Source organism: Amphiprion ocellaris, chromosome 12, assembly GCF_022539595.1.
Source record: "Amphiprion ocellaris isolate individual 3 ecotype Okinawa chromosome 12, ASM2253959v1, whole genome shotgun sequence".
NCBI lineage: Eukaryota > Metazoa > Chordata > Actinopteri > Pomacentridae > Amphiprion > Amphiprion ocellaris.
Window position 1 is genome coordinate 18,190,491 of NC_072777.1, and position 23,924 is coordinate 18,214,414.

The 23,924-nt window shown below is 39.0% G+C and overlaps 1 protein-coding gene across 23 annotated transcripts in view; it reads right to left on the reverse strand.

The window, feature by feature from the left end:
* Positions 1-23,924, reverse strand: part of ptprk (protein tyrosine phosphatase receptor type K) — a 121,414-nt gene that overhangs the window by 67,805 nt on the left and 29,685 nt on the right. For all 23 annotated transcript variants that reach the window (XM_055015829.1, XM_055015830.1, XM_055015825.1 and 20 more), the window contains 2 exons: positions 8,050-8,172; positions 1,240-1,400 (listed from right to left, as the gene is read on the reverse strand). In XM_055015829.1, coding sequence (XP_054871804.1) covers positions 1,240-1,400; positions 8,050-8,172 — 284 coding nt within the window. The remainder of the gene's footprint in view (positions 1-1,239; positions 1,401-8,049; positions 8,173-23,924) is intronic.

Here is a 23,924-nt window from a genome sequence, read left to right on the forward strand (position 1 = left end):
AGTGGCTGTTGCTTGGTCACACCCACAAAACAACAGCCATCACTAGCAAATTAGGACCATTAACAACAAACCTTCAAGCCCATGTTACAAATCTTGGTGTCATGTTTTGATTCCTCTTTGACATTTAATAAGCACATTAAGTCAATAGAGAAACGAAGACTGTAACGACTGCATTAATTTCCTTGAGGCTAGATTATTGCGACTCTCTGTACCTGGGTAATGGTCAGTTCTCACTGTCTTATCTGCAGCTGGTGCAGAATGCTGCTGCAAGACTTTAACTGGATTAAAAAAAAAAGGAAAGCATCACACCTGCTCTGGTTAAATACAGAACTGACTGCAAGGTTATAAAGCTGTAGATTGAGTTGGTACCGGGGTAAATTTCAGAACTTCTTTTCCCATTAAGTAGTCTTGAGGGGCAAGGGAGTTCTGAAATTTAACCCGGTTCGAATAAGCAGCTGGTGTTATCATCAGACCAATTGCTTTTAGTAACTGTTACAAACTCGAGGCTGGTGAGTAAAGGAGATCAGGCCTTTGCAATAACAGCTCCAAAGCTTTGGAACAGCCTTCCTCTTTCAATCAAATGTTCCTCCTCTATTGATATTTTCAAGAAAAACTTACAGATATATTTGTTTTTAATGACTTTTGGTTGCTCCTAATATTTCATATTTATTTATTTCAGAAATTTATCTTACAAGTTCATTAACTTTTTTGTCTGTCTTAGTATTTAATTCTATTTTGTTTTATTTTACTAATTGGTTTACAATGTTTATATTATATGGATGTTTGCACATAATTTTTGCTGCCTATCTGATTATATATCAAGCATTTTGGTCAATTTATGTTGTTTGATAAATCTGATATCAAAACTCTTGGTTAAGACGAGGCAATCAGAACCTTGTATTCAATGCTAGTTGCATTACTTGTGGTAATATTTCATACAACGAAGACCACATTTTCCAGTAAATCCTATTTTGTCTGTTAACTGAAGAGGCTCTGGTCATCATCTGCCACTTTCACAATTATTACTAATAATGCTGTCCTATTTCCTGTAATATCAAATCTAGCCTCTTAAAATGTAAACTGCTGAACAAAAGCAGCTAAAGGTTTGTATTTGGTTTCAATTCATTTATTTGTTTGCTGAACAGAGATAACCAAGTAAAGTGAACCAAACATTTTGACTCTATTGAGTCAAATAAATAGTGCATTATTAATCTGCGCTGCTGGGTTGGTGCTCAGTACCTTCACCAGGACGTTAAGGGTGCCAGGGCTGGAGCCATCAGGGCTGGTTAGGAGATAGTTGAAGTCAATACAGTGAGTGTCATTCTCCTTCATGACAGGCAGCTGAAACCTTGCCTTCTCTCCAACATCATACTGAGAGATGTCAACATACATGTAGGAACCTGGATGTAGAGACAAAGAAAAGGTAATTATGCAGACAGGTTATAAATTAAAGAAAAAAACTGAACCATGCAGTGAGCGGATCTGGTGGCTCTGCTATGCTGTTGGGGGCATTTTGCTGGAAGGATCTGGATCCACTTGTCCCCGCAAAGGACACTTCAGGCAAATCCTTAAATAGTGCATCGTGCATATTGCTACATAGCACGTGAGGAATCAACAACTTACCAAGACACTTTATGTTATGTTTTGGGTTGTAACTGATATGTTTGAAACTCTTTGTCAAAGCATGGCACATATTTTATGGAAATCATGGTTTTAACAGATAAGCAATGGTGCCCTCTGAGGAGATATATAGTGTGTATATGCAGTGATTATTATGAATGCGGTTGTCAAAAAGTGGGCTGCTTACCAACAGCTTGTGTCACATGCATCTTCTTCATCATCATCTATCTTTTGAAAGATTCTAAAATTTATATAGAATAAATTAAATTTTTACATTTTTTACCTCACAAAACAGTTTCACACAAAACATTTATTTAGAATTCAATCTCTGAATTTAACCCATAACCAACTGATTTATAGCATCTAGGACAAAAAGGAATGGAAACCAATGTTTCCCCCATTACTTTACGCTCTAGGTTACCTGCTTGTCCTCTCTGAACTTCCCTCTTTGATAACAGACACTTGCAAGTATTGTGTTTCTTGTTGCTATCTTGAGAACACAGTTCACCTCCCACCCCACCAATGTCTATGAAACAAACTCTGCTTCTACCAATTTGTCATTTGTGTCTTCTTTGTGACTGTGTAATAGTTTCTCACCTACAAACCAAAAACAAATAAACACAGGGAAAAAGAAAGGAAAAGTTGATACTCTTCTAAGTGGCCAGTTTGTGACTAAAATGATGTTACAGTATATTGACACCAGTCACTACAGTTATTACAGGCTCCTTAGCTGGACTAGTCAAAGTCTTATACAGCTGTCAATATATCATTAACTGAAGCAAGCCAGTAGTATTGCACAGTAAGTTGCATTTTATACCCATCTTCAAGGCTATGCTTTTCCGGTTTTACTTCTTTTGTGTAAATAATGTATCTCTTTTCTCTACTGCATTTAGATACAAATCGGACGTTTTTCTTATGCTGACATGATGGCACAGCATAAAAATGTTCCATTACCCAGAGGATGAGTAAGTTAGGAATGAATGTACTACTTCACACTTTGCTCTTCACTCACTTTGTTACACTACTAACACTATTGAGTACTATATCTTGTACCTATTGTAGCTGACTCTGGGAAATTGAGTTTAAAATAATAAATAATCTGGGTGTACTGACAGGACAGACCGTCTGCCTATCCAGATGTTCTGGTAATCAGTTCAGACCTCAACCAGATGTTGCTGCAGTGAAATATAATGAAATGCGATCCTTTCCTGCTTGATGTTTAATCTCACAATCTCACATTAGCTCATCACAAATTGAGAGAAACTAGCCCAATTGGTTAACCATATTGGTTAGTTCTATCTGATTGGTATTCTAATTAAAATTGAATAGAGCTGAAACAACCATTGATTTATTTATTTGCCAGTCCTTCTTTTATTATGAGTCAGTAATGTATTACTCATAAGTGCCTCAAATACACTTGTTCCAGTCGCTTTTCTTTTTTACATTACTGTAAACATGAAAAACTGACAGTTGGTTGGATAAAAAAAGCAATACAAAATATAAGTAATAACACGGCTGTCCATTGACTCTGTGATTAATGCGACATTTTAAAGGGTATTTTTAATATATTTAGTACATTGATTGGAACATTAGTTAATAGATTACTGAGTGATGAAAATAACTGAAGAAGAACTGAATAACAGAAGACTAAAACAGGGAAGGAGATAGAATACTACAGAAAATGTTCAAATACTGTTGAATAAAGGTCACTGAAAAAATACAAAACAGTAAAATTCTATGAGTGCCACAACACTTACAATATCTGGTTAATTCTATTTGCATATTTTACCATGCACAATATAAACTATACAATAGGCTGTAGGACTGTGGTGATTATCAGTTATTGTTTTGCTAATCTACCGTGTTAAAACATGTTTCTCTGCAGAATAGAGCAAAATGTAACAAGCTTTCAACTGATACACACAAACAAGTGTGGCCATGGACACACACATCAGCCTTTCAGCACACTGGTTTCTGGTTTGGCCCTTCTTTTCTTATGATCTCTCCTCTTTTTCTCTTTTATTTCCACTGCAGGCCTAATTTTACACACATACGGACACGGACACACACGCACACACACGGACACAGACACACACGCACACACACACACACACACACACACACACACACACTTCTACCACTGCCACAAAGGTATTAGAATAATCTTAGTTCCTGGTTCTGAATGTCACCAACCAATCCACAAATGACTACATCAAAACTGGACTCTATCCAGTCACAACAAGGCCAGCAGCATTCTCTCTTTCCAACATTGTAAGCTAAATCCGCTCAAAATAAACGTGATCGACGTCTCTCCTGTTTCTTCATTTTTGGCACTGATACTAAGATGGTGACATGAGTAAAATGTTTTTAAGATGGTTGGCAAAATGTGTGCTGGCTAAAAATACTCTCTATTAGTCAGAGACCCAGATATGTCACAAGTTACAACTGCAATACTGGAAAATATAATCTTTAGCACTTTAGCTAATCATGATGCTTTAATGTAGTTAAAAACAGACGAATATCATTTTACAATGATAAGATTTAAACTTAGTTATAGTATTGCATAGTTACTGAAAGCATTTCCATTAATACTCTAGAAAACACTCAAATGCTTCAAAGTCAGCATATGGGGACAGACCCAATTTGGGAAAAAATAGATCAGAAAATACGAGTAGTAAAAGACTGACAGTACATGAAACTGATACAACATCCATGCTAAGCAAGACGACCTTTCAATGCCAAGAACATCTGACACTTGAAGTCTACCAGTTTCTAAAATGGCTGATGTCTTTGTACTTTCAAATTCTAAAATGGCTGCTAACAGAATGACAACGCAACATAACGTTGACGCTAAAAATAACGCTGCGACAGCCTAAGACCCAGATATGTCACATAATGACAACAGCAGTGTGGTAGACAGAGGACAGTATTCTTCGTCAAAACAATAACAGCTTGTTGGTGGGATAACAGCTAGCAGTACAGTTCCATTTTTATCATTTTAAGATGTCAGTCAAACTACATATGATACAAAATGAATAACCACCTGGCAGAAATAATACTCATAATTATACAGCATTACACATGACTCCTCACTGGTGAGAGGTGAGACCATGCACTGTACAGGCCCGATTTCTCTAGCCACTGGTAAAACAGTGTGTGAGATCGTTTTTATTTTCCTTAAAGAACTGCCTAATTAAATAAAACAACTGGGCTTTTTTAAAGATTTGAATTTATTTTTTTCTTTGGACAGTTGAAGAAAAGAAATAGACATGAATTATGGGGTAAAAGACAAATCTATGACATGCAACATGATGCCAGTTTGAATCCAGTCCTTAACTGGAATCAAACTGGCAAACTGAACTGAAAAAATTATGTTGCAAGCTCTGCAACCATGCAACCAGGACACTTTTAGTACAATTTTTTTCATTTAAATTTTTTGAATGTCATTATAACTGCATGATTGTTCATATTTTGTGTATCCTGCATTTAGTACAAAAAATATAAAAGAGCCCATTTGCTTAATAAACGCATTGTTTCAGGTTAAGTATTGAAGACCTAACAATGAAAATGCTCAACCAATCAATCTACAATTTTACCTGTAATTACTTCAGGTGGCGATGTTTTAAAGACATCGCAATCTAAAGCAGCAAATACTACTTTTGTGAAATGCAGTGCTCAACTCTTCCATAGATTGTCACAGAGGTTTGATTTAATAGTAGTTAACACCATAAAAACTGTGACAGTGCATCCATCTGTATTCAATTGTGGATTCTGCTGCAATTTAAATGCCTGTTTTTTTCACCCCTAATAGACAGTGCACAGTGGAAAACAAGAGGAAAGAAGACATACAGAGAGTGGCATGCCAAATAGGTTTAGAGTGGTGCTGGCTAACAGTATTATGAATCGAGAGTATCTGCTTTAGTCCACTGGGCCACAGAGCCCCAGCCCATGAATGTTCAACTGCACAACATACACTGCCAGCGTAGCATCCAGACCCCGCCATGGTGACTAGTGCCAATGCCAACCCCCAGAGAGATTACATGAAAGAGTTTTATCTCCATCTTTACAAAAACTGCCAACCTATCCCTGCACATTCAATACTGCCTTAAGCACAAATGATGATTTGCAACTGGGACAAATTAATGTGGGTGATAAGGGAAACAAGTACAATTGTTGGCTTTGCAAAAACACTAAAATGACTCTGTTCCTTGTAGATGACTATTTTTTCTGCCATTACCACTTACAAAATACTTTTTTTAAAATTACCCTGAAACAGTGGGAGTAGGTAACCATTTGTCTTCAAGGGTCAAAAGTGAAAAAGCTTTAGTACCACAGCTCTAAATCACGCCATGTCCTCAGGAAGACTGCAGCTAGCCAGACCAGAGTACAAAGCTACTGGTGGCTAGGACTGCTTGAGAAACCAATTCTAATAATAGACATTAAAGTGTCCCTGGGCAAGGCATTTAAGTTACCGACTCAACCCCTCACCCATTTCCTACTACTCCTTCCAAATAGAAAACCTTGCCAAGCGCTGTATCTGTAATCCCCTCCAGCAACCTTGTATTCCATTGACTACACCACTGTTTCACACCCTGCTGGCACTATTAACACATCAAATGTCAGTTCATGCTTCTGTACCTTTAGGCAAGACTATAAACCTCCCCTTCAGCAACCAGCATCTCCAAACCATTAACCTGCTCTGCAATCCCCATGTCTTGGCTCATTCAACTACCGTAGTTTCCACAGGTGTTAATGCTATGCTAATAACAGACATCACTTTTGCACTCTTGAGAAAGGTATTTAACCTCCTGAAACTGCCAACTCTGCCTTCTTCACAGTGACACCATATGGTATTAATAACTGCAAACACTAGACTTGGGCTCTATACCAGTGGGCATGACACTCATGTATCATTGTTTAAATGCAAAATCACTTGTACCAGACAGCAGTGTGGAGGGGTGGAGGGGGTTTAGAACTGTATATTTGTGTGAAAACTCCAAAGAGCTGGTGTTGAACAGAACCTTTCTCTAAATGTCAGCGAGTCTGGGTTGTCATGATGATAAGCATGAGAGATAAATAATGCCATTACATTGTCATGGTAACAAAGACATAATCTCCCACAACAGAGGAAGAGGAGAAAAAGAAGAAGACAGCAGATGAGAGAAAATGGGTGAAAAGTAAAGCAGATGGGAGGAATCAAGGAAAGGAGACAAAAGGGGGCAAAGGAAAGGAAAGGAAAGGAAAGAAAAGGAAAGGAAAGGAAAGGAAAGGATTTTTTTTAAAATTTCATTGTCCATAAACCAGTCAACATTTTTACTCTGTGGTTTTGGAAAGCAAGTTATTATTTCAACATTGCCTAGCCGGTTACTGTTACAATAGTCTGCTTTTAACATTGTAAAGTAGACAACCTTCCCTGTTCCCTGCCGTTGATTAATGACCTCATATTCTGTTAATTAGACCCTCAGCCCTGAGGCAGAAAGATTTAATTTCCCCTTCATCATCATGGAGAAAAAAAAACAGCTGATTAAAGAGGAAAGGAGAGGAAAGGAGAGGAGAGGAGACTAGAGGAGAGGAGAGGAGAGGAGAGGAGACTAGAGGAGAGGAGAGGAGACTAGAGGAGAGGAGAGGAGACTAGAGGAGAGGAGAGGAGAGGAGACTAGAGGAGAGGAGAGGAGAGGAGACTAGAGGAGAGGAGAGGAGACTAGAGGAGAGGAGAGGAGAGGAGAGGAGACTAGAGGAGAGGAGAGGAGAGGAGACTAGAGGAGAGGAGAGGAGAGGAGAGGAGAGGAGAGGAGAGGAGAGGAGAGGAGACTAGAGGAGAGGAGAGGAGAGGAGAGGAGAGGAGAGGAGAGGAGAGGAGAGGAGAGGAGAGGAGACTAGAGGAGAGGAGAGGAGAGCCATTGTCAATGGAGAAACAACCTCCCAGATCTTCTACAATTAGATATACTTTATTAAAGTGAAAGTCCTGCACGTAACTTCCACTTTAGCAACAGCACAAAAGTACTATTATCAGTAAAATGTACTTGGAGTATCAAAATAAAAGTATGTGATCTGCAGGATACTCATGCATCAACATGCAAGAAGCATTTGGCTGCAGCAGCAGGTTAAGGCAGAGCTAGTTTCGACTACACTATACTGCATACACTTAGATAGTTTTGTCCAGTGTTTTCCCAAACTAGGGGCTGGACCTCCTCCCAAGAACCAAATAACTAGCTGCCCAGAATGTTGAACAGTAATAAGCAGGATACTACATAACAAATGTATTAAATAAATAAACATTCTGCAAAGTATAGTGGTGTTCAGGTATAAAGTACTAGAAAAGTACACTTGCGTAAATGCACTTAGCTATTTTTCCCACTACTGGTAAAAGAAGAGGGAGTGATTTGTAGATGACATATAAGACATAGAAGAAAGTGAGTCAGGCCTCACCTTGTGGCAAGTCTGGTGAGACATATGGTACTTCCTGGGTGTTGATGTGCGTCCAGTCGAAGTCATCATAAGGGTCTTGTTGATAATCACACTGAGAGAAGCCCTCATCAAACGTACAGCTTCCTGCAAAAAAGAAATCCAAAAAGAATAAAGTAAGTAATAAAGTAAAGGAAACTGTATCTTTTAATACAGGATTAACTTTCTTCCAGTCTTATCCAGAACACATTTGATTCTTTCTCTCTGTTGTTTTTCTGTGCGTGTTTGTCCTAGCTCATTAAAAATCCACCAGAAGTCAGTTCCGACAGTCATCACTCAAGGCCAGTTAGGATCACCTCTGACTCAACCAGCTGCAGCCTTCAGCTAATCATCTGAGCCCATCACCACAGCCTCAGGCCAACCATGTGTGAGCTGGCTGCCTCTGGCTCCGCCTAAACAGGAAGTCACACTAATAGTGAGGGACGTCACTTGTCCCTGACAGCGAACTAAACCGATCAACTTGCAATGATATGTGGCTCGTACTGGCAATATTGCTAATAGGAGCAGCATGCTGGCTACTGCTAGCCATCTGATTCATTGACCTAGAAGTGATGCACAGCTTGTGTTAATAAAATGGCTAGGAGAAATGTCTAAGAAAAGCTACAATACCATCTCATTCAAGTTTCTGGTAGTTAGTGGTCAAAGAGATGTGTCTTTTGTGCCCTTATTTACAATAGCTGAAGGTGGCTTGATTGGGATAGATAAAGTCTAACGTAAAGTCTTCAATCACAGTATGTACATATAACTTTATAATAGTAATAGATGGAACACATTCAATGAAATTATTCTATTAATAATTCAAATAAACTGAGTAGTGGGATTAAGCAAACTGGCTACTATATCCCAAAAAATGTTCTATTTTAATATGATATAATGCATAGCTGCATCTATCTATCTGTCTGTCTGTCTGTCTGTCTGTCTGTCTGTCTGTCTGTCTGTCTGTCTGTCTGTCTGTCTGTCTGTCTGTCTGTCTGTCTATCTATCTATCTATCTATCTATCTATCTATCTATCTATCTATCTATCTATCTATCTATCTATCTATCTATCTATCTATCTATCTATCCTCAACCAGCACTGCCAGCAACATAAATCTCCCAGCATTCAGTTGGCGGTACAGCTTTGCTACCTGTGTCCTAGAGCATGCTGTGGTGGTTGTGATGGAGAGCAGAACGACAGGCCCTCAGATACCCCACTGATCAGAGCTCCCACTACAGAGGCATACCAAGAGGTGACAGCCGCCACTGGAGGAGAAGCAAGTTAACATCAAACTAAGCGACTGTCTTCAGCTGCTGGCTGTATGACTGGTTGTGACTCACAACCTCAGAGAGGCACTGGATCACATTCCTTTCGGCATCCTTTAAACCAACCTCTCGTTGTGCAATTCAGTTCACTCCCATTCAATTGAATTAAGTCTTTGTCAGAGCAAGTCACTTCCAGTCAAAACGCAAAAAATATGCTGGGATATGTTGAGGGCACAAGTACATCACAATATGAATTCTTCTCTGTTAAATAGCGCACTTATTCTCTTATATGCCAAACTAAAAAATTATTATAAAGACAGGAATTCTAATTCTGTAAAAGTGCTCCTGTATGTGTCAGTGTGAGTGTTTGTGCAAAACTCCATGGTTCCCTGTCTCCCACAGTGACTGTGTCAGTTTACATCTTGCTGTCAGGTAACTTTCTCTGCATGGGTTTAAAGAGCAAACTATGTAACGCTGCTGTGTTTTCATGAGTATGGGAGTGGGCTGCATCTACAGACCAGTATACTGGTACCGTATATACACATCGATCAGCCATTACATTCAAATCACTTACGGGTGAAGTGAATAACACTGACCGTCTTGTTACAATGCAATCATTCTACTGGGGAACCTGGTGCCTTGGCATGTATGTGGATGTTATTTTGACACACATGACTCACCTAGACATTGTTGCAGTTCAAGTGCACCCTCCCGTGGGAACAGCACTACCTAACAGCAACTGCCTCTCCCAGCAGGATAATGCGTCCTACCATACCACACAAACTCCTCAGGAACAGACTAAATAACACGAGAAAGAGCTCAAGGTATTGGCCCAGCTTTCAAACTCCCCATATCCTAATCCAACGGAGCATCTGAAGAATGTGCCAGAACAAGTCCAATCCATGTAGGCCTCACCCCATAAACTACAAGGCAAGGAGGATGCATTGCCATTAGCCAAACACAACAGGAAACCCCAGAAACCCCTGACAGATCAGACCTTTTTGGCATGAGGGGGCCCTACACAGCACAAGGCAGGTGGTTTTAATGTTGTGGCTGATCAATGTCTTATCCACAGACACACTGAGATACTGTTAAATATTGCAATATATCTCACGTAACATACTAATATGCAGTGAGAGGAAAAATAGAAGTTCAGAATAAGTATACGAGCATTTTCTGATGTCAAGCACATAATTACTTTTTAATAACTTTATCATTTAAATTGGACAATTTCAATTAATTTGGACAAATCTAAGTATGTTTGTTGTCCTTAACTCCATGTATACAGCAAGGTTAATAGCGTAGGTGACATAGGTGACAAAATAACATTCTTGTTAACGCCAAAGTGTGTACTCGTAAGAGGCCTTCTATTAGAAAAAATATTACATCTAGGAAAGTCAAATTTAACTTTTCTATATTGTTGTTTTGTCTGTATTGTTGTACACTCTGTATTATAAAATTTCACAGCAAGTCTGATGTTATACGACACATTGAGCTGACCTTTTCTAACTGTTGCACTTAGTGCTACTACTGCTAAATAGCATATATAAAAACATAATCTGTGTAATGGATTTTTTTTGTTGGTCTTTGTGTTTTCTATAAGTGATACACTGTTCTTCTGTGTTTTGACATTGCAGACTTTGCCTTGGGTTTTCCCATTGCGGTATTTGTTTATTTGTTTGTTCACTTCTCTGAAACTACAGAGAACATACAGTAGGTCTGTTCTTGAAATTCTGCCTCTGACAGCATAATGCAGAGTGTAGCAAAAGTGGATTTAAACACACTGTGCTTTAAATATGTGTTGAGGACAGTGTACACACACACAGGATCTACAAGAAGTATTTTACCTTGGCTTAGCAGTGAAGAAAAAAACATGCCCTTGTTCTAAATTCCACTTTACAGGCTGGTTTAAGAGAAAAAAAATCTGTCATAGAGCATTCCTCTGTTTGTTAGCACACCTCTGATAGGCATTCACTTTCAGCTGCTAACATACTGAACAGTGTGTGTGTGTGTGTGTGTGTGTGTGTGTGTGTGTGTGTGTGTGTGTGTGTGTGTGTGTGTGTGTGGTGTGTGTGTGTGTGCACATGCTGAAAAGGGTCTGCAAAAACTAAATATGTGTGAAAATGTCTACATACACACAAACCTCATGTTAACTCGCTCACGTTCTCAGTTAACACTTCTCCCTTTTCGAAATGTCCTGCCAACTTAAACCAACACACATCAACAGACACATACATCTGACAGCAAATCCTTGTTGCCAATAATGAGATGAGCAGACCTTGAACTATCCTTTTGCCTATACTGAAAAAGGACTTAGTGACAAGACATGTTTGGTTCAAATTTGTAAGCAGTTGAGCAAATCATTTCTTAACTTAATGCCAAATGTCAATAATCACTGACTTCTGTTTGATGATGTTGATGAACATCATGAATGATGATCGGCAACCACAGAGTCCTGTGTCTGACCCCTTAATGAGCACAAGTCTAATACTCGCTGTCCTTTTAGCTCTAAAGATATAGGTTACTCCCAGCACCAGGGGCATGCTCTTAAGTTCCTAAATGCTCCATTATGTTCACCAGCTACCTGCTAACTTTGTCTGTCATTTGGTGCTGAACAGGTAGTGTACACTGGGTTTTCTAGCTAGCTTATCACTGGAAAAACAATAACAAATCTATAAGATCAATGAGACTGCTCTACAACAGTAAAACTTGGGATGTCCCAAGTTTTTTTGCCCTGTATCTGATCCGGGTAACTTATTATTTAGTGTGTGATACCATTTTTCTAGAAAATAAACATTTTAAATACATTAAAGTTATTAAGATTTCTGCAACCACTATGGGAGTTTAGATAGCAACTGGGGCACTTTGACACTTTCAGGGAGCATTTAACACATATACTAGTGGTTCCATCATCCTGTGACAAAGACAAGTCACAAAACTGGCTACATATGTAACAGAATAACCTTCTGCTTTTTCTTGCCGTGTAATACTAGTCCTATTTTTCTGGTAGGAATGCACATATTCCATAAAACTGGATGGCATGAACTGGTAGCCTGTAATTAACTCCTCTTCCATGGCTGCAGGGAAGTGTCCATTCATCAGTAATAAAAAGCATTTCCTTGTGTGAACACCAAGTAACATAATCTATATACCGTACACACATAAAACAAAACTATCTGGAAATAAGGCATTAGTTTGGTGCCAGTGCCAATATCAATCATCTGAACAGCCCTGATACCAATCCAAGTCATCGGCTCTGGACATCCTTATGCGAAACTGCAAGCTGAACTAACAAAACGAGCTGGAAAAGGCTGAATCTAAAGGGAATGCAAGACAGTTCTGTGGTACCTTGTTACTATGAGCAAACCCTTTCACATTGCACATAATCATCAGATCTTGTACTTTTCATCTTTTACTATGAATACATTAACTACAGCAATTTTTAACATTTTCCATAGAAGCTATGGTTATTTTTGTATTGCTACTCTATGCTACATATGTTAACTGTATTATATAACTAATCCCTACCATGATTTTCAGAGTACATGTATATGCATGACAGTGTGCCCAGATGGGTCATTATTGCCACTCTCTCCTCCACTCACAAGGACAGAGAGAGAGAGAGAGAGAGAGAGAGAGAGAGAGAGAGAGAGAGAGAGAGAGAGAGAGAGAGAGAGAGAGAGAGAGAGAGAGAGAGAGAGGGAGAGAGCAACTGCATGCTAATCACTTTCTAATCAACTTCTGTGATTGGCTGCCTCACTAATGAAATAATGGTGACTCATTTGCATAATAAAATAATTAGAGGGACCTGATAAAGGCTCAAGGGCAGAGGGAGGAAGCTACATGCGTGCGTAGATACACACACACACACACACACACACACACACACACACACACACACACACACACACACACACACAGTGACACGGAGCGATTGTTGTGTAGCAACAGACACAACATCTGCTTCCGTCACTCAGAATTATTCTGTGGTGATTTGCATTGACCTCCATCACCACAAACTGATTTAAACAAAAGTAGTTTACACAAAACTGTTCAAAAACATGGGTGCACAGGGACCCCAGAAGGTCAGAAGCAATGAAGAGGATCATCTCTCAGTTATTAGCTTAGATCAAGATTAATACTTGGCAATGGCAAGAATGTGCAACAATATTTAGTTTCCTTAGCTTTCATTCCTCCAAGGTGAACCAATCAATTTGGAGAGTGGGCAGCATGAGGTCACTTGTAACAGCTAAAGTCTTCTCAGATAGAGGTCCCTAAGATGTGTTTGAAAAGTTAAGGTCTGAAAATCTGTTGTGACAAAGAAACAAAGGGAAGACTAATTTAGTCTGAGCTGTCACATTCTGAGTAATTTCTCAAGATGCCAATGTCAGAAAATTACAACAGTATAGCATGGCCTTGATTTTGACCAATACAGTCAAATAAAATAAACAACTAATATACTGAATAATGTGTATTTGCTGACAGAAATTTTACATAGATAATAACATTATGTAATTAACATATCATAAATATTTGAATTCAATAAAGTGCACACCATCAAGGGGCTCAAATCACACAAACCAGGTTAAAGTGAGTCTTTTGAGAATGATGGCACACAAACTTTAAAACAAATGATTGACTATTGATGTAATGCTGAACAAATTCTTAAACTGTAGCTCCGGGGAACCTGAGGAATATACCACAGTGATTAGGAAGCAAAATAAAAGCCCCATTAAAGGGAACTGCTTGAGCATAATTTCTAAGTAAAATATCCATACTTTAAACATCTCATGCATGTATATCACCACTATGTCTATCTAGCTCTATCTAGTATTTATCAGCTGAGCTCTGTTTCAGTTTGCAGGCAGAGATATGATCACCAATGAGCAGATAAGGCGGTATGAGTGAAAGAGGTGAAACAGAGGGAAAGGATATAAAGAAAAGGAGAAAGAAAAATGAGAGAGATATTTAAAAAATGAGGAAATTACTTTTTGGGAAATCACATTATGCCTGTTGATTAGCAACATGATTCAGTAATTGTTCATAATATACTTTTCTTTCGTTTTTCCTTTTGTCTGTTTCTATTCCTGGTGCTTTGTCATTTCCTGAATTAATAATGAGTTTAGTTTGAGAAGAGAAGAGACTGACCATTTTGCAAATGGAAATAATTTTCAAGGACAGTAATTACATTTACATCATTAAAATCCAATTCCAACCACCAGTAATCCTGTTTCTCTCCAAATTGTTGCAATTTTGGCCAAGTCCAGCTAACTATTATGTTAGCTAACCCGGATTTATAATCATGTGGCTTTGTGGGACATTTCATACTAGTGAATCACTACAATGTTGTAAGCTTTTGGCTGCTACACATGAAAAAGTTTAAAAAGGAGAGGAAAAGAAAAAGCGGGAGCACACTAACATTGTTCAACTACTGACTACATTGTCCCTCTGTTAAATTATTATACTTTTTCCTCTTATAGTGGCCTCTTAACACTGCTCCAAACTGCGGTATATATACTCTGTACTACTGCTGTTGTGTTTGTTGATTTTAATCTGTGTGTGTGCATTATTGAGGATCCCTGATGCCAACTGCCTCAAGGACACTAATAAAGTTGTACCTTATCATTTACTTTTTGCGTGGCGTCTCTACTTATTTGTTCTCTCTTTCTGGCTCTTGTTCTCCCTCTCCCTCTCTGAGAAAAGGAAAAATTAGCCTGAATTGATACAAGGTGACATCAGAGAGGTTGACACACACACACACACACACACACACACACACACACAAACTCTCACTCGTCATGCTTCACTGACCCTTGCAGTGTAGCGCAAAGCCATCAAAGCCAAGACCCATATACACACACCTCGCCTGTTAAACATACACACTGGCACGCGCAATCACCCACCTAAATACACACACTCAAACAGTAACACACACAGACACATGCACACTGTCACACACACACTGACACTCAGGAATGCACACACTCAGAGCAGTAGTTTAATTGGAAGTGCTGAAGGCTGAAGAATTTCTCCTTCATCTCACAATGCTGTAATTGAATCTGAGACGTGTGTGCTTGTGCGTGTGTGTGTGGGGGTGGGCGCGTGTGTTCAGCTGATTCAGGGGTTTCCATTGACAGTAACTGTAAAACAGAAATGTGCGTTTTTCCCTCTGTGAGGAGTCTTTCTGTCCTTCCATCCCTGACTATCTTCTCCCCCACCCTGGTACTCTCATAGAGTTTCAATTCAAATTCAAACTCAAGCAGTTTTCAGTGCCACGTTATTTCCGACAAACCAATGCTTTGGTTGCACAGGCTCTTTGGTGAAAGGCAGCCATGGCTTCCACCACCGTATAATGGCCTTTCATTGACCAACGTGTCTGGATGGAATATATTTAGGATGATAAAAATGAGCCAAATGTTAATTTTGAGTTGTTATCCTTTAAAACAATGTTGTAAAAAAATTTGAATTTTTGGAAGTGCTGTTTCTGGAAAACTTGACACTACATTGCGTTTTGTGGGCGAATGAGGCTGTCATTGCTATGTTGATATGCTATGTAAAACAAAGGAAGTTCAGTGTAGTACCTGAAAACTTGTCTGCTTGGACAATTGCAAGCAAAAAGCAGTATAAGCCCACAATGACGCATGAATTTACTAATGACCTACAATCATAGGATCGCTGTCACACATTACAATAGAAACAGGAACAGTGTAGTAACAAACTATTTTTTTCGATGCACTTACTTTTTATTAAGAAACTGTTTAGTTTCATGTGACAACTAAAAAGTGGAAAATACCCTGTGCCACTCTCTCTGGTAATCTTGCTTCACATAAGCATCTTTCAGATATGCACTCCCTTCCATTAATCTTATGGCACCTTAATGTGTCAGTGTCCTGTCTGAATAAGGACTCTGGTTAGTTTTCCACAAAAGCTGCTACTGCAATCTTACTCAGTCATACCATGTACCATTTACCTATCACTTTCCACATGACACAAGTCTGAACAGCATGCAGTTGCATGAACTGATGGACTGACAATATTATGACATACTGATGTAGGACATTATCACTTACAGTGGGCAACACAATTTCATGAATTATACATCATTTGATCTCTTGACTCTCCAACCTTGTGCATAGAGCAAATATTTTGTACATACTGTGACTGTCTCTGTTACTGTGGTGGGTATGTCTGAATGAAGCCATTAAGAACATGAACATAAAGTGAGCTATTTTGAATGAAAGAATGCTGTCACTTTAGCAGATTGATAAAGGCTGTTGTGTGTCCAATGTCTGAAAAGGGCTCTAATCTGAAAAAAAAGTTGTAATATTGCCTGTTAACAAGCAGGGGCACACTTAATTTGAATTAAAAGACATTACCTCCAATCAAAAAAAACTGTGTTGACCAAACTGCACTCGTTTCAACACTTATAGGAATATTTCTTGGCGCTCTCGTGTGAGAATAAATTGATTGTGGGACATTTTGGACATAAGATATTTTTGACTCTTTTTAGAGACATTTCTGATTTAGTAATTAAGTGATTAATCAAGGATCTTATCATAGTTACAGCCCTGCAGTATGCACACATCTGAGAATCTGGAACAAAAAAACGTGTCCTTAGCAATAGGTGAATTATGTAATCATTTAGCTATTAACAATAGTAAAATTTCAGTACTGATTTAAAAGCCCAAGTGAACTTCCAAAAATATCCCTGACCATTTTCAGAATCCAAAGTAACTTAATTTTGTCTGACTAATATTTCAAAAACGAAGGTTAAATTTCTCATAATAGCAACATAATTACACTCCTTAAATGCTAAATACATTACATCTTAATGGGATCTTCTTTCCCCACTCCTTTATTTTTCTCTTTGTCTGATTAGGATGGTGTGTTTGTGTGTGTCTAGAGATAGCTGTTAGCAGGGGTCGAAACCTTTCAGAGACATTATCTTTATGATATTCACCTCTCTCCTGAGCTTTCAAACTCTCTGCTTCGTATGTTCTGTCTATCTCTCCACAGTTAATCTCTATTACTATTCAAATGCTGACATTTAAAGAAACTTCACATGCTGGCTGACTGGCTGACAGATAAGACCGGAGAAGAGAAGACAGAGAGAAAGTGGGGATGATGGAGAGACAGAGAGGAGAGCTTGTCGTTCTCAGAGAAAATTGGGAAATCCTCCTCACCTCTGTTTTACCTCCCGCCCCCCTTCATGCCTCCCTGTCTGTGAATGAATTCTCTTATAAGCCCTGAAGGTAGTCAGATTTCATTCGTTCTCAGGAAAGCTGAACCATCCCCTCCCTTTTTGTGTGTTTGTCCACCCATTTACCTCTCCCCACACCCACTCTGTTTACTGTCTGCCTATCCACCCCCTTCTTTATGTCTCTGTCTTTGTAGGATACAATTGAGTTTGGTACCAGAGGTGCCCATTTAACAATTCACGATAAAATACAGTGGTTTGGGAACAAAGACACACTTCAGCATTTTGTCAAACATGGCAGTTAACTTTTCTTTCCTTTTCAGTAGCAATAAAGTGAAATGAAACCAACTGAAAAGTTTTATGGCTGGGAGTTTAGAGCCACAATGACTCTTGACATTGTTAGCCTATAACATCACCAAAATACTAACCCATAAACAATCTCTGCAATCAGATCCCATGTCAGCATGTGTCACTCTGAATGAGTCAAGGGGGAGTCATTATTGAGCTTTTAGTCTGCACTGAGCTCAGCTTAGATTTGAGAGTACAGCCCATAATTATTTTTTTTTTTTTTGAGTAAAATCCCCAAACAACGAGTCTCAACTGGTTGCTTCTCTCCACCCTTCACCGCACACATGACCTCAAACATGCTGACTGGCTGATTCAATACAGACACTAAGCTTGCATAAACACTAACCATATCATGCCTCAAAGTGGGAAAATCCAGGAAGCAATTAATATTTTACTGGAGCTTTCTCCAAGCATCTAAACATGGTGTGAGTGATCTGTAATTCATAAGATGTAAGTGATAACACTTCTAGGTTTTACTATACAGCTCAATGACTCTTTGCAGAGAGAACGAAGGTCGGTGGATATTTCCCTTTGAGTTATACAAAAGGGGCCTGGACTGAAAAGAGATCAATACTGGACAGAATGGGGTCAGGGTGATTGCTGGCAGTAGGTGGGCTGTGTTTGGGAGGAGTGTGATCGGTCCCACACCTGTATGTACCCACATGCCACCAGAGCCAAATGAGCTTCTTTACACTGTGATGCTAAGCCATTCACCATGCTCCCTTATAGCTAACTGAAAAATTACCAGGGGAATACAATCAAATAATGCTTTATCCACTGTAGATGATTTGAATAAGCCAATCAGGACACAGCTGAGGTTTTGGACTAGAAACCAGGTCTGGTGTGGACGAGATAAGAGCAGAACAAACACACATTAAATACCAACCCCCACGGTCATGTACACACACATACACTCAAACAGACACATAAGGTAAGTATGGCCAGATGGAGAAGGAAAAGGGAAAAATAAAAAAAAAACTAAACAAAAAAAAAACTAAACAAAAGGACAGGGAGGAAAAGACCTCTGAAGAAGGGAAGAGGCAGAGGGGTGAAAAAGTAAGAAAATGAAGAACCTCAACTGTGAGTTCAGAAAAAGATTCTACCCAAAAACTATAAGCAGGTTAAATCTGGAGCAGCTAGCTTAGCAAGTCAGCACAGAGGCTGGCGACACACTACCCTGCCCGGCTGACTTCTCCAATTGTCCAGCAAGTGGTTCAAAGGCTGGCTGACTGATTTACTGGCTTGACTGACTGGTGGGTCGGATTTAGTCTATCCTGTGTTTGTGCAGCAAAAGCACTTCTGTTGTTCAGCCTGTCGGACAAAAAGCAGTTCTCACTCACCAGCACACAAAGAACAACCTGAAACAGCATTAATCCTGGAGAGACGGACAGAGACAGAGAGAGAAAAAAGACTGACAAATAAACACACATAAAAAAGCTTCTAAAACAACTAACTTCAAAGAAGAAGAAATGTGCCTAAAATAACAATTGGAAAATGTTTCTGGGACTTCTGTAACCAATAAAGATCAAATATGAAAGAAATATCTGAAATAATAAAAAAATAATGTGTCTAAGATGCTCTTTTATCTGTGGCTGTGACATAGTTCTGTCGAACAACAAAGATACCTAACGATAGTATTTACTGTCCTAGAGGAAATTTTCTTTTCACTGCCAGCACAAAAAATAAGAACATTACACAGTGGTGGAAACCACAGAGACCCAAACAAAGGGAATAACATACAACTGGGAATACGATGCTAGCAGAGCAGACAACTACTGTCTGCAGAGCTTAACACATATTACATGTTTTTGTTAGTGAGTCAGGATGGCTGTGCTGAGGCTGAAAAAACGTATATGTGCAATGGAAACAGCCATAAATAAAGAGCACAGCTGTATGTCACAACTGCCAAAACTATGTGTATGCATGAACAACAAATAAACCAAGATGTACCACAACGTTATCACTGTGGTCAGTCTGTGCACTTTCAAAGCCATGTGTATATTCAAGAAGCATTTAGTTTAACATAACCTGGGTGTTATGAGCAATAATAGCATTGCTCTCATTTAGTCTTTTGTTGACATTTAGAAAGATGGCAGCAGGGCTCAGAGAGGGGAAGCCTTGCCTTGCACTCAAATTTTTGGTCAGATTTTCTGATTTATTTTTGAACTATCACACTAGCTCTTGTTGTGCGTGCATATTTGTTTCTCTATAATCAAAGTTTATTACAGATATTTTGGCTGTGGACACTTTAAACTTTACCTCAAAAATACACAGTGTGTGCTGGAACAAGCCTGATCCATTAAGGGCCAACAATGAAACTCACACAGCCCAAAGCATCCACTGCCAGCATCGCAGTGCCAGATACCACAGAACATCCCCAGAGTTCCTCTGGCTTCTCTCTGAGAAGGTGCATCGTATGAAAACCAGTGTTAATACTATTAAATATAGTAGTATTAAGTCGACACTATATTACAATAAACGACACAAAAAGATGGCAAAAACTACAAAAGTAAGACCCCTTTTGTATCACAAGTTCTAAGAAAGTGTTACATCTTGTCTTAAGAAAAGCATAGCAAAAAAAATAAAAACAATTGGAATGTAAACACAGTACTACTAGTCTCTTTTGCCCTCTCTCCATCACAAACATACAATCAAATATGCTAGCCTGAAGACTGGAGAGTGCACATACTGCAGAGTCTTAATGAATATGAGTTTGTATGTTGTCACCTTCAGTTGTAAAATGTGGTCAAACATCACTTATGGGCTAAAAAGAAAGACTAAAGACAGAGAGAGAAAGACAGTGACAGAGAAAGAGAGAGGGAGAAAGAGAAAGAAAGAAAGGGAGAGAGAGACAGACAGACAGAGAGAGAGAAAGAGAGGAAAAAAGAAAAAAAAAGAAAGGGCAAAATACATGCAACAGAGACCTCCACCCCTCCAGGTTCACAGCATGTGTGCGCGTGTGTGTGGCAAATGAGTTTTGGGAGTTGCTGTCTCTTTACGATAGCTGTAAGTGGCCTGAGGACAGCTGTTATTACACTTCACAACAGGGAAATAGTGTATGTGAGTGACTGTGTGTGTGTGAAAGAGACAGAAAGTGTGTATGTGTGTGAGAATAGTTTTTACAGAAAGTCACAGAAATGTCTTATGCTCATGTACTTTGTACTTGTGTCTTTGAAAGATGGACCACATTTACAAGCATAATGTCCTAGTATATAATCACCTTGATTCACTTATTTATCCAAGTCCACTTATAAAAATTCTTATGTTTCTGTGAGTGTGTGCATGTGTGATTATGCGCGTCTTGGAGCTAAGGAGTGGCTCACAGGAGGGAGAGGCCACTTACCTACATAGGAGTGGTCTTTAAATAGATATATGTGTGTGTGTTGTGTGTGTGCGCGTGCCCATCATTAAATGACAAAGCTCTATGTGGGAAATGAGTCCAACTGGTTTCTGAGTCACATTCAGGTTACAGAGCACTGCCTCAGGGTTACTCAGGCTTAGACACACACACACACACACACACACACACACACACACACACACACACACACACAAACAAATAAAAGCACACAAACTCATGCACACACTACTAGACACTAGGCACCATTGTTAAACGTTTCCCTTCTGTTGTTTCTTTACCTCTGTCTGCATTTTTATTGAGGGCAGTAGACAAATATATAGGCTGGGCACACACACACACACACACACACACACACACACACACACACACACACACACACACACACACACACACACACACACACACACACACACACACACACAGAGGGAGAGAGAGTACCAGACAATAAGCTGAAGGATCAATATGAACATTGGGTGAATAAAACAGTTTTTTTTAAAGAAAATTGAAATTCCCAAGCAAAGACTTGTCTTGAAAAGGCACACTTAAAATGAAAAGTGAAAAAGTGAAACATGAAAGCCATTATCACATCCCTTACAAATCATAAAACTGACATCCTGCAACTAAAGACCACAACGAATTGTCACAAACTTATGTTATCAGTAAAATTTCAACTTTAAATTGTCAGCATTTGTCTGTCTCAGACTCAGGATATTCAAAATTAATCAAGTTCTTTTGGCCCCAGTCCAATCTGAGTCATATAATATTTAGTATCTGTTAAATAATCAAATCCAATATGATTTTCCTAGATAATACACACTTCATATGTTCTAGATTAGATGTAATACCAGTTGCTTACTAATTGCTTAGTAATTAATGTTTAAGCAGTAACTTGGACTATGGTCAATTCTGTGCTGGCAAGCAGAGAGTGTGGGGGTTTAGTCACCAATGAGCTACAATGACAAAGTCTTCTGAGACACTTAATGACCTCCGGGCAGATCATGTGAGTTTGAGACAAGCTGGGATGTACTTAGACACTGCTTTTATATCCCGCAGATGTACCAAAGCTGCCTTTGCACATTATACCATATGTTTGTTGATGAAAACAGCAATATCAGCACAGGGCTAATGTCCACTGTGCTGAATTTATGCCGTCAAATAATCAATTGCTGACTGCTAATGCATAGACTATTAAGAAATTTAGCCAAAGTTTGCATCCTTAGTAATCAACCAAAATTGTGGTCTTCCTAAAAGGATTGAGTTTAGGTTTGCGCCAATACCTATCAGTTAAAAAATGCCTTGATTAGCCACGACCCTGATCTTTGGGATCGGCTTGGGGACACAGTAAAAGAAGAACTGCATGTTTATAAGTGAAACTGCTGACACATTTCAATGGATGCAATCAGTGTTTAGATTCCCCTTTAACTTTCCCTGGAGCATAAAAAGATCCTGCTTGCAATGAGGTTAAATGTCTGCCACTTGGGCTCCCTAGTAGCTCAACTGGTTGAGCAGGTGACCCATAAACAGGAGCTGTAGTTTGTGACATATGGCCATTTGAAGCATGTCCTTCCCCCACCCTTCTCCCCATGTTTCCTGACTGTCTCAACTTTCACCTATAATAAAGGCTAAATGCCCAAAAGTAACTTTTAAAATATGCAAAATTCTGTCACAATCAAGACATTTAACCACAATATACCCATCTTGCAAAAAGGGCTGCAACCAGCAATTATTTTAAATTGCTGATTAGCCAATTCCTTTTAAGGTTAGAATTTAGGTCTGAAGATTGTCAAAAATAGAATGTTTATTTTTATTTTCTAAGATACATGCTAATGTCTTAAAATGTCTTGTTTGCCCAACAGTCCAAAAATCAAAAAATAAAAGTGCCAAAATAGTCATGCACATCTAGCTAAACTCATAGTTTTTTTTCATCTGAATTGTCAGCCCAAGGACGTGTTGTACAGACTGCAAAACCCTTTGAGGCAAATGTGTACTTTGCAACATTGCCGTCTATGACAGAACCTGAATATACTTGACTTGACCACAACAAACTCACATTATGAAAAAAGTGCAGTCCTTTACTGTGAGTAGATGTATGTGTTTCTTGTCAGCATTGTACAGATATCACCTTCACTTCTACTCCAACTGACAGCAAACACTGTGTCTTGTAAGCAGATTTTTTTCCTGACCTTGACAAAAAGCCTGACCATTGATTTGGGGATAGCAATGCCTCAATGACTCTCTGCAGCTTTCCGAAAATAGTTTCAGATTCAAATTCAGAAAGCTTTATTTGTCCCCAGGGGGTAATTAAAAAGGCACATAGAGCAGGCAGTGCAACAATGACGTAATATTTAAGAAATAGGGATAAATATATATACAAATCTATAGCAAGTAATATAGGAATAAAAATTAAAAAAGAGAAATAAGACAAAAAACACAGCAACATAGTAGTGCAAATATGTCATACATAGTGCAAATACGAATTAAAAGTAGGTGCAATGTGGCAATGAGGTAGACACAAGAATATATCACGGTAGGAAGCCACTCAAATGCAGAGAAGAGAGCATGTGAGGGGTCACAGATGATCCGGTTTGCCAGTCTACATGTTAACTGTTCATACACTACAGACAGAGTTCTGAGAGGCAGTCCTATGACTTTTGAGCAGACAATGACAGTCCTCTGCAGGCGGTTTCTTCT